The sequence below is a fragment of the Euwallacea similis genome, chromosome 23 (genome assembly GCF_039881205.1).
Source record: "Euwallacea similis isolate ESF13 chromosome 23, ESF131.1, whole genome shotgun sequence".
Lineage (NCBI taxonomy): Eukaryota > Metazoa > Arthropoda > Insecta > Coleoptera > Curculionidae > Euwallacea > Euwallacea similis.
In genome coordinates, this window is record NC_089631.1 from 2,114,271 (window position 1) to 2,126,533 (window position 12,263).

General features: G+C 36.7%; 1 protein-coding gene and 1 non-coding gene across 3 annotated transcripts in view; both read right to left on the minus strand.

Moving 5' to 3' along the window:
* The window catches only part of Mhcl (Myosin heavy chain-like), an 87,918-nt gene that overhangs the window by 58,218 nt on the left and 17,437 nt on the right, over positions 1-12,263 (minus strand). For both annotated transcript variants that reach the window (XM_066401714.1, XM_066401713.1), the window contains exons 4-5: positions 7,650-7,831; positions 1,709-1,846 (exon numbers count right to left, since the gene is read on the minus strand). In XM_066401714.1, the coding sequence (XP_066257811.1) occupies positions 1,709-1,846; positions 7,650-7,831 (320 nt within the window). The remainder of the gene's footprint in view (positions 1-1,708; positions 1,847-7,649; positions 7,832-12,263) is intronic.
* TRNAI-AAU (transfer RNA isoleucine (anticodon AAU)) lies at positions 3,775-3,848 on the minus strand. Its single transcript has one exon. It is a non-coding gene; the product is annotated as a tRNA-Ile (tRNA).

Genomic DNA, 12,263 nt, shown 5'->3' on the forward strand with positions numbered 1-12,263 from the left:
GACCCTGTTACTGTTATTTACGTAAACCAAAAGGCGGCTTTCGACACGGAAATAGTTCGTTTAGTCTAACGGCAAAACCATTCAAGGTTTCGAAAACTTGACACCGCAATTACCCACATACACGTGAAATTTAAGATAGGAGTTTTATGCTTTATAATCAGGTATAGAATACGTAGTGCTAATAATTGACAGCGACCTAGTTTCGGCCCTCGAACCACCCACCCACACCAGCTCTCCGAGCTAGACATTTCGTGCCTTGAAGGATTCGTTCAATTACCATTCAAACTCACGTTCTCACTTTCCTGTTTCGGCCCAACAAAGTAGTACATACCTATTAAACAACTCAATAAAGAGAAAATAAAAGTACATTTCAGAGGCTTCACCAAAGTGCACTTACTAGACATTACCCACTAACCTTTTGCCGCGGTTGTTTCGAGTCATGCAATCGAACAGTGCCGGCACATGAAATACTTATTAACTGAATAGATATGTTTGGTTTGAACCTGTATATTATCCAGGAAAACCAGATGAGTGTCCAAGGAAAAGTGAATGCTCCAGTTCCTTTCAGATTGAAATTTCCCGCCCTACTATGATTAACCAGCTGAGAAGGAATTAATCAGTAGATCTAACATAAAAGCCGACGTTTCGATCCATATGAGAATCATCCTCACGGTCAAAAATCCAAAAACAGACCTGAGAAGATCAACGCTTGGCCAGCAATACAAAATACAAATAAAATGAAGTATCGACTTTGTTTTTCTACTCGAGTGTAGTGCATCTCCTGGATATTTCTTATTGTTTTAACTTGAAAATAACGGAAATATGCGTTGGTTTTAGTAAACTCAACTGGAGCGCTGTTTAATTTATCATATACCCAATTTATGGACAAAATGAGACAAATTCTGACTTTTTGGACCCCAAACTGAAATCTCAGAATTTGCATTTGCGACTCTTTTGGCCTCAAACTGACACTACAGATCATCAGTTCGATGAATTCTCAAATTTCAATTTATGTCCCGAACTTGAGAATTTTTGGAGTTTTTCACCTGCAACTTGAAATTCGAAAATTAGATTTTCTGTTCAAAATAAGGATGAAAAGGCTTTTGGAACTCCGCACTCAAACCCCCATATTCTACTCAGAATTAAATACATTTTTTTACTATTTTAAGCCCACATTAAAACCAAATGAATGCGATAAAATGTCCAAACTAAGAAAAACCACATCTCCACACATTTGTCGCTGATACCTTACATTGTACCAACACGTGTGATAAATAAATATTTATTGATTATTTCTGAGACCTACATTTTCGTATTTGCCCGCTTACCTACGCCCATGGCAACTCTATTAATCTCTCAGTTTAGGTGTTTAACAGAAACCTGTTATTCGGCTGCATTTTTCCTTGTGTTATACTTATTACATGACAATAATTATATCATTTCCTTGTAAGGTGTGTGTAATCGTTTAATTCGGATTAATTCAGTAGAGAGGAGAGGAATTCAAAGAGACTTGCAATGCGGTTATAAGTGAAATGTCGCAATAGTAAATATTTACCAATAAATTGATTCAAACAAGTCACAGATTACGAGAAATTGACGTGAAAGCGAGGATTATCATTAGTGGTTCTCGATTAAGCCCATTTAGGCCCAGTTACACCAGAGGTATTAAGCCGAGGAATAAGATTCCTAGGCTTAGTCTTCAACTTACCAAACTACACTTGTTAAACCGCCTACTCCCTGACCTCTTCAAAGTCCCTCCCCTGATGTTAGCATCGTCCAAATGCACCTCCGCTCCATCATAAGTAGATCTTCGACTAAGTTCGCTTAATTCTGCCACGGGTTGGACCTAAAATATGATCCCATTAGTGACAATTCTAGTGGTATTTGAAGAAATAATAAACAATGAGTAATGGTGCATTGCCTTAAGATTGCTAAAACAATGTAGATATCTCCGATACCAAGATTTAGACCGAATTTTATCGGTTTCTCGCTTATAGGTATTGTATTGTTCTCATGACATATGATTGAGAAAAATTGTGTAAGTCAGAAACAGATGTTGTGTGTTGGAATTAGGTAGTAAACCTGATGGCCAAATGGTGTTTCCTGAGGTGTTTCCCCAAAATCGCCGTAATCAAAAGAAAAGGAAAAATAATATTTCTGATAATTGGACATGAAAGGTAAATTTCAAAAATTATCGACAAAGACAAATATTTGGTTAGCTGCAGGGATTAATGTAACTGTTTTCCAAGCCAAAGATAAGATTATTGCTCTGCACCTACCGAGAACTGAAATACAAATTGATATTATTGTTGACGGATATTTAATTATCTGTATTAAGCACTATACAGGGTGGAAATTAAGTCTGGAACATCGTTAATATCTCAAAAACTATTTGACGTAGGTAATTCAAAGAAATTTGAGAGATTTCTGGAAGTGTCGAATTTGACGAAAAAAGTCAGTCCAATTTTTTACACGTCGTCGACATAAACGTAGTCCATCGTATGTGTGTGTTTTAATGAAATATGGGTATCAGTAGAACTTATTAAGGCGATTCCAGTGAAATACAGTTTGAGTGACTTGTCTGCCAAGAAGGCTACAAATAAACAGTAATTACTTATCAGAACAAATTTAGGTGTAGTACACAATTTATATCGAAGATACAGGTCTAACGAGGCTATAGTCCTAACGGCTTAAGCGAAGCTAATATAAGGATATTTTTTCCGCAGTCAATCAATCAGTTTATAGCTGTCTAAACCGTTTCTTCTTGGGCATAGAAAGCAGGATTTTTTTGGGCGACAAAACCAGGACGTAAATCTTAGTTTAAAGACGAAAATGTCTCTTAATGTGTAGCCCAAAAAGCAATAAAAATCAATTATGTAGAGTATTAAAATATGCAACATTATTGCCAAGCAGGGGGTTCAGTGCGATTGATGGAGGATGACATTTTTTATAGCTACGATGGACATCTCAAAGAATTTCTTAAGCGTCAGCAATTCTTGTCTTCAGTTTCCCACAAAATCGCATCAGGCATAATAAAATAATGAGATCTAACAAATGACGGAGAGACGTAAATGTTTGTAAACATGTTCCTTTAATTAGGGTTTTAATGTTCCCGAATAGGGATGGAGTTGAAGCCCCTGGCAAACGCCAAAGGTTCTGAGCTGTTTTTTAGATATTTCTAATATAACTTGTTCAGTTCAAACACGCATTTCCAATTACGTTTTCGTGATCACAAAACGATTTCGCAGAGGCGCGGCTGAACCAACCAAATGAGTCACACACTTTAGACCAGACTACATCAACATATTTGCAAAACAGATGCCATGGCAATTATCTCAGAACCAACAAGATGCGATCTGTGTCATGGTCTGAAAGTGCAGATATTTTCCCCCTCAAAAAAAAAAAAAAAAAAAACATTCGGTTTCTCGCTCTGATTAATTTTTTGAAGTACTCACTAATGCAGGTAGCGCTCATTAATCTAACCATTTCTCCGTTATAGTGACTCACAGATTAAATGAAATATCGGGAAGTTCTATTGAAATTCCTAGCATGTACACGCAAAACGCTCGTTATTTGTTGCAGTAAAGCCGGAAAGTCTCTAGGGCCTGTCTGGCAAGGGATATTGCTTTCGATAGGATCCAAAAGCAATTCAATGAACTATGCAGTTGCCAAATTTCTGAAACATTGAGGAGTAACAGTCTAGACATTCAAGCCCCCAATTCTTCTATTTTGTGCTTGGAAAGTCTCCAACAAAACAAAAAACAAAAACTTTTTTGGCCCATGAGGGGATCGAACCCGCGACCTTCGCGTTATTAGCACGACGCTCTAACCAACTGAGCTAATGGGCCACTTATCTATCAAACTTAGAAAACTATGGCTGTCTAAAATCACTGGCATTCAGTCTTGGCAATCGGTCAGGCCAAGGGCAAAATTAATCGTTTTATTGGCCATGATTACGGACCAACCAAACTACCGATGTAAATAAGATAACTATGTAAACAAGCTGAAGATTTTAGTTCGGAAACTTTCTAATATCAACTTTTTTCCAAAATTGAGTAAATATTGCAACGTGCCATGGCGTGACTAAAAGCGGCAAAAACGCAATTATTAAAGCGCCTAGTAGCCCAGACGGTACGCCCCCCAGTCTGATAGTCCAAATTAATCTCTGTAAGGTAATTTCGTTGATAGAAAAGAAAGTTGGGTCATGCTGCCTAATTATTATCCTTTTACCTGCCTGCCTTGTTTCGCAGCGAATTGTTTTATGTTTAAACAATTCAATGGCAATGGCTAGTAAGAGCACAAATAGATTATGAGAATATTTTTGAGCAAAGTTGTAGCTCGTAAGAAGGTATCTTTATGCGCGTGTAAATTCAGGTTCATTACAAGTGTTCTGAAATTTGTCTCTTAAAACCATTCATCCTTTAATTGGTAATCGACAATGATTGCAACCGACATAAACGCAGTATCTTAGTAAACAACGCCTCAATGTAAGCGGCTACAGATACACGTTGACATCCTTAGATGTATATTGGATAAGTTCACCTAGACGATTTTCTGCATTTTGAGGGTGGTTCAGATATGTTTAGTTTTATACTCTAGTTCAATTAGAGATTTTAAAATCTCAAATTTTATTCCCTGTACACTTCCGAGAATTTCGGCTATATACAGGGTGGTCCGAATACATTTTGTCAATCCTCAGCTGTTGGTGAAAAATTGACTGAATTTTTGAATAACTGAAGGGATTTGCGTGGATTGCTTACTCTGTCTATATTTCCAATATGCTTGCAATGGAGATAAACAACTCCATTTTGCTCAAGCACAATTAATTCCATCCGCCGACCGAAACCAGAGTTATTAACCTGGCCGGAAACAAGGAAACGTGGTGTGCTATACTGGTCCGAAAATGGCCAATTACCACTGTCGAATTAACATGTTCCATGTTACGGAACAAAAAGCGCTCTTAATTCATTAACCAACTTTGTCTTCGGCAGAAATACGATTTTAACGAGCCAGTTAAGTGAATGATGGCCAATGTTGTAGATTAATGTGCAATCTAAAAGCGCTTATTGAATGGAGTTAAATTTTTGAAAGCGTACACTTAATTATTGTTTCATGACTAAAAGCTCTTGTCAGTAGGCGTTTAAAAATCTGAGCAGAATGCTTTTGTACGTGTGTGTTTATAGGAAAGCATTTCCATTCTCCCACGTAAACTATTAGTGTAGTTGCCCGGCTGCATTTTATTGATCTGACCCAGGAATGCAGTAAGATGATTAGGTAGTCCTCAGCATGTTTCCCTTAGAGACCTTAAGATAAGGCCAATTTATATAAACGCTGCGCAATTTAGATTGTTGGGAATTTATTGAACTTCTCAAGCTTCAATCGCAATTTAATTTACTTTATCTGCAGGTCTTTCATTTGAGTCCCAAGCCGCACGTTTGATCTTGCGATGACACTCTTAACAAGACCTCTTCTAGTTAACATTCTAGCAAATTTCTAATAACTACTAATAAGCATTTTCCAGTACATAAGTCTTCTTTGACCTGCAAGTTATGCACACAATGCGCCCATATCGAGTCAATTACCAAACAATGGCTCGTTTAACAGTGATTAAAGGCATAACTGTCTGGTGTTAACAGGTCCTAATGCATGGAACCGAAATTTATAGGTGGGCCCTCTGGGACTGATGTTTCTTGTACTGTAACACTGCCATTAATTTCTTCCTGGTGATGGTCGATTGCGTTCTTGAGCTTTACAGTTGTGAAAGCGTTGAATGGGGGAAATACCCAAATTTTTGTAAATTTCGAACTTAGATCACAGATACTTTGAGGGCTGAAAATTTTGAGGTCAAGATTTTGCGAACCAATTCTTACAATAAAAAAATTCACGGAACTAATCGTTTTCCGACCTCCATAAACCTACACCGATTTATAAAATCTCCCTCAGTTTCCGAGATATGGGGTCGTTTATCTTTTTTCTAGAGTTTTGAATGCGTATCTAAATAAAGGGGTCTGAGAACGCAATTCAAAGGCTTTTGATATTCAATTTAAGTGAAACATTTTCTGAAATTTTAATAGAAATTTTGGTCATGGGGCATATGGTATGGGCAATGCCGCAAGAGCGGGAGGTGTCCAGATCGTACATACAGTGACTCTCGAAACTGATCAAATGTTTGTAGTATTAGCGCAAATTGTTCCTAAATCGAAATGTTGTTTGTCAATACGTATTTATTATAGGTCAAAAATCTTTGTTCAGTTTTTTATTATGATTCTCAAACACATTCCCATCTTCGTTGTAAACATAAAACACTTATTTCTTGTCATAATTCTCACAAGACCGCTTGATCGATTTTATAAGTTTCAATTGGGCTATTAAAATAAATTATTTATAATTATTAAAAATGGCCGCAGCATGTAAAATAGTATGTCAGAACGAATTTTAATTTTTGTCGACAATTTTAAATGCCATGCGATTTTTTTGCAATGCGAAACCATTGTATATACATACAATGGTTTTACAGTGAAACTCATAATATTGATCATATGTAAAAAAGGAAATGTTTGGTTCTTCTTTGAGTAAAAAAATTGTTCTGCTCATTTTTTGTAGTTTTTGTTAATTTTACTCTTAAATAATATTTTAGCAACAATGGCGTTGCAATTTAACTGGTATAACATGTGAAAAACATGTTGATTTATCGCTGGTCGCATGCGATTTGATCGTTTTCATGAGTTACTGTATCTCAAGATTCTGTGGCTCAATTATGCCCATTTTGTGTCTCAGGAAAAGAAATGGTTGAAGATACAATGACTATGGATATCCCATAGTTGAAACCCAAGTTAGTCGATTTCAGTGAGAAACGTCAACTCAAATAATTTTCTTCCTACTTTTGAGTCGAAACAACCTTAAGCCTTTGAAGCCTATTGCATGGTTGGGGAAAACTATTACACATTGAAAGTTGACATTAACAATTTCCTCCGTTGCCCCCTGCACTACTTACGTCCACCACCGCTTCTTTTTTTACGTGTGCGATGATTTGCCCAATGACTCAACATTAAACGACCACATTGCATCGCCTGTGAATGAAAACACGTTGCTAAATTACATTTTACGAACCGCTAAACCATTCAATGCGTTCCCCAAGGTAATTCCCTAATAACAGCTCCATGTCCAGTTGAAACGGTAAGGAACAGTTATCTTATGTCACGGACCGAGGACCTTGGAAATCATACAAAATTCCTGAACGTCGTCAATGTTATAAATTAATGGATTTTCGTTTAGAATCGTCTGCATTGTGAGTGAAATCTGTTACGTATAGATATTGCAAATAAAACAGCAGGAAACTATAAACTTCTCTCCATCTAAATATTAATTAATTCCCGTAGCTTGCAGTTACATAGTAGTTGATTAAATCTCGGCGGAGTATAAAAGATTAATTACCATAGAAGCATACCTTTTATTGTAACGTAATCCACGGCAATTAGAGCTAGATATAATAAGATCGAGCAAGCGCTTATTGTCGCATTTTAACGAGAGTATGATTTATGTGGAGCATCTTTATCAAGTGGGACATCGGAAACTACAGAAATATTACTGGTAACCATCCCCCGAACCATCTTCCCACCAAAATTTGATTTGAAACATAAATAACGTACCTTCAAAGTTACGCTCTCTCCAGAGGCTTTGATCATGTCGATGATCTCTTCTCTATTACGATCCTCCACAGGAATTCCATTTACCTCTAAAAGTTTGTCACCGGGTAGCAGACCAGTTTCGTTGTGGTGTTGAACCATGGTGCCGGGTTCGGCGAATATCACAGCCCGCATACTAACTCCACCTGTGAACAATGTTTTTTTTTTTACTTTAAAAATAACGAGGAAGAAAAAGAAATTGATAGAATGTGTTCAGGACAAGAATATTGGAAAAAGGTCCTGGAAACGCAGATACAGCAGATCACAGCTTTAATGGTAGCCAATATTAAGAGAAGCTAACTTGTCTCGGGCACAATAGTTATTTTAAAAAAAGAATATAATTAAATTTATTTAATATGGCTGCTTTAAAAGCATATAAATTAATATTTTGCCTCAGATGTGCCACATTTAAGAAACGAACATTTTTTTATAAAATTATGTCCGATTTTAATGTCGCAGCATAAATGATTCAAAACGCAAAATTACGAAACTAACAAAGATAACAAACTCCTATAAATTAATATGGCACATACTTGGTCCGTTCTCCTTTGTTATCAGTGACTGCCTACAGGCATCTAAGTATTGATTCTACCAACTTTCTTGTGTCTTCTGGTATAATGGTGCTCCAAGCTCCAGTAATTTTTGTTTTTAAATCATTTTGGTTAAATATTGGGTCATTGTGCACTTTATTTTGTAATGTTAATCATAAGTTTTCAATTGCATTTAAATCTGGTGACTGGGCTGGTTTTTTAATAACATTTGGGCAGTTATAAAGCTACTAACTGGAACCCGACATGATGAATACTTGAGGTCTTTATCGTGATAAAAACGATAATTATTGTTGTCCTAATTTTTGCGCATTTGGTACAACGTGTTGTCTTATTATATCCAAATACATGTATTGCTTCATAAATTCTTCAATAAAATGCAAGTTATCTACTCTTGCAGACGACATACACCTCCATAATATACTGCGTGACATAGAAAAGAGAACACCCCGTAAAAATGGTTTAATTTAAATAATTTTTGGTATGCATGTTTGTTTATATGTATAGCAGAAACGATCAAAATTTCACTCATATTTATCTACGTATTTACGAGTTATTCGGAATTTTAGGTTTTTTTTAAATATAAAAATTGCAATAAAATATCAACAATACAACTGGAAAATAACATTTATTGGAGTGTAGTGTGCTTAGAAACTGCGTAGAGATATGCCTAGAACCAAAATAGAGCGAAATTTTCATCAATTGAGCGAGTTTGAGAGGGGTCGAATAGAGAGTCTACGAGAGGCTGGTCTGTCATTTAGGGAAATCGCCACTAGATTGAACCGTAGTGTAAACACTATAGTGAGATGCTGTCAGGGATGGTTCGAAGAAGGGCAAACAGGCAGAAGAACAGGTACTGAACGACCTCGAAGAACTACAGAACGCCAAGATCGCCGACTCCGAATTATGGCCCTAAGAGATAGGTTCGTCTCGTCGAGGACGCTGGCGGATCAGTGGTTCGCTGAGTATGGAAGGCCCATTGGGATACGAACCATTTATCGCCGCATAAGAAGTTTTGGATTGATTTCCTACCGTCCCTATCTCGTGTTACCCCTCACCTTAAATCATCGTCAAAATCGACTATAGTGGTGCCAAGAACGGATACATTGGACTCTGGAATGGGATAATATCGTGTTTAGTGACGAATCCAGATTCTGTTTCGGTATGCATGATGGTCGGGCAAGAATACGAAGGAGACGGGGTGAAAGATGGGATCCTCAGTTTGCAATACAGAGGCATGTCCATCAGACTGTTGGGGTAATGGTTTGGGGTGCCATTGCATATGGTAGCAGGTCACCTTTAGTTTTCGTCAGAGGCAGTATGACAGCCCAGCGATACATCCAAGAAGTCCTGGAACCTCATCTTGTGCCTTATCTGGAAACTCTTGTTGATCCAGTTTTCCAACAAGACAATGCACGACCACATGTGGCTAGAGTGACTATGGACTTCTTCCAACAAAATGCAGTCAATTTGCTACCTTGGCCACCTCGATCTCCAGACCTCTCACCGATCGAACATGTATGGGATATTATAGGTAGAAGGTTGCATAATTTACCCCATCCCCCGCAAACCCTAGCGATGCTGTGTCATGCTGTCCAGTTAGCCTGGAATGAGATCCCCCAAGAGGACATCAATCACCTCATTAGATCCATGCCTAGACGTGTACAAGAATGTAAAAGACACCGCGGAGGACCGACAAATTATTTAATTTTTTTTAGTTTTTAACAATTAAATTTGTTCAACTTTTTAATGAAGTATTTGTTTTGGCGTAAACAACATGCATACCAAAAATTATTTAAATCAAATCATTTTTACGGGGTGTTCTCTTTTCTATGTCACGCAGTGTATAAGTCCACCTCTACAGTGCTTCACCATAGTTTTCAAATTTTTTAAGTTCAGCTCTTTATTAGACTTTTGCCATACTGGTATTTTCCTATCCGACCCAAGTAAGTTGATTTTGATTTCATCAACAAATATAGTAAAATCTATCTTGGTGGACACCTCCGATAAGCGAACCTCTCTCATAACCAGATAGTTTTCTGGGTACCAACTCTTTTCCATAAGAGTTTCTAATAAAGATTTCTTTACTAAGAGGAGTCTCTATTAAATGGTCACGGACACTAAATTTTACTCCTTTTTTACATTTTTTCTCTCATAGAAGGACATTAGTTAGCCCGCAACCAGGAAAGAATTTTCGAATGAAAATGAACGTCGCCTTTTAAAATATTTAATGAATTGCAATGTTTTTGCCCGGTCGCGCGTCGTTTGTAGGGGAATTACCGGACTCCCGAAACGCATACTATACAGGGTTATTCACCCAAACCGTTCATTAGAAGTTTACTAGGATCTAAAAGTGATACGAATTTGAAAATTTGGAGTTAAGTTAAGTTCGACATATACTATTTTTTTAAAATATTTTCAACTTGCTGTCACTTCCGGTTTAACCGGAAGTAGCTGTAACTTGCTTATTTCAAATGGAACCCCCAGTATATTATTTTATTTTTAGATTCTACACAATATTTTAGGTACATTTTCTGTATAATGTCCTATACTTAGTTCTTACCGTTTTTGAGATATGTGACTTTGAATTAAAAACGTGCCTCTGTAATGACCAATTTTAAAATTGCATATCTCCGCAGTTATTAAAGACATAATCACCATATTTTGCAGAATGTCAATACATAGTCTTAGGTTCACACTTTCACTAGTTTTATGGCTTAGTATTATACAGGGTGTCCAAAATTCAGCTCCTAACATTTACATTTTTGAAGTTGCAAAAGTCGTTTTTTTTAAATGGGACACCCCATAACTTTAAGCAGTATCAAGTAGAAAATGTAATTCTCTATCGAACTGTATTAGGGTTACCTATACCTATTCCAAACCATTTTCGCAATAATTAAGTTTATGTGAAACTAGTAGTACATATTCACTCTGGTAAATTTTTATTCTTCGCGTAGTTGGCCATGGAAAAGAAATAATGACAGTTATTACTTGCATTGCACGTTTTTGTTTTTCGGTGGCTGTTAGTAGCAAAATTAAAGTGAAACTTTCAATCAAAATGGAAGAATACACAAACGCTGATATTCTCAATTTGTTTTATATTCACGGAGAATGTTACAAAATTTTGGAGAGAACTTGCCGTGTATTTAGTGAACGACATCCCCATTTGCCGCCAATCAACAAGACAAAATTCAGGAGAATTGAAACTAACTTTTTACAATTCGGGAAAGTTAGCGCTACAAAAAATGTTCCTAAATCATTGCTGAATAAAGAAGTACATAATAATAATAAATAAGATTAATAAACTAATTATTGTAACTAAATTTCAACAATCGTCGAAACAAAGAAATAGTATTATAATAAATGTTCAATATGTTGACCGTTCATCTGAAGGCACAGATCAATTCTTCTTTGGACTCCTTCTACAGCTTGTCGGATTTGATTATTGTCCAGTTCGTCAAACGCTGTCCGCACCCTGTTGAGCAAATCTTCGCGGGTATTTACTGGAGAATAATAAACCTTGCTTTTAATATAGCCCCATAAAAAAAAATCTAAGGGTGTTAAGTCAGGCGACCGCGGTGGCCACCTCCAAGGGCCATTGAGTCCAATCCAGCGATCATCAAACATTCGTGACAATTGTAAGTAAACTTCGCGAGAATTGTGTGCAGGAGCCCCGTCTAACTGATACCAGCAATTTTGACGATCACCAATAGGAATTTCTTCTACAAATTGAGTAACAGTTTCTCGAAGAATTTCCAAATAATTGTCACTATTTAAATTTTCATTGTAAATACAATACCGAACCTGATCATGGCATAATACACTGAAAACATTAAAACTAAACATTTCTTGGAAATATACATTGCGTAAAACATGTGGATTTTCTACTGCCCAGAAATGCTGATTCTTTCTATTTGTTATTCCTTCTCTAGAAAACTTCGATTCATCTGTCCAAAGTATTTTTGAAAGAAATTGAGGGTCTTCTTGAATTTTTAGCAGCATAAATTCGCAAAATTTTATTCGCCGAAGA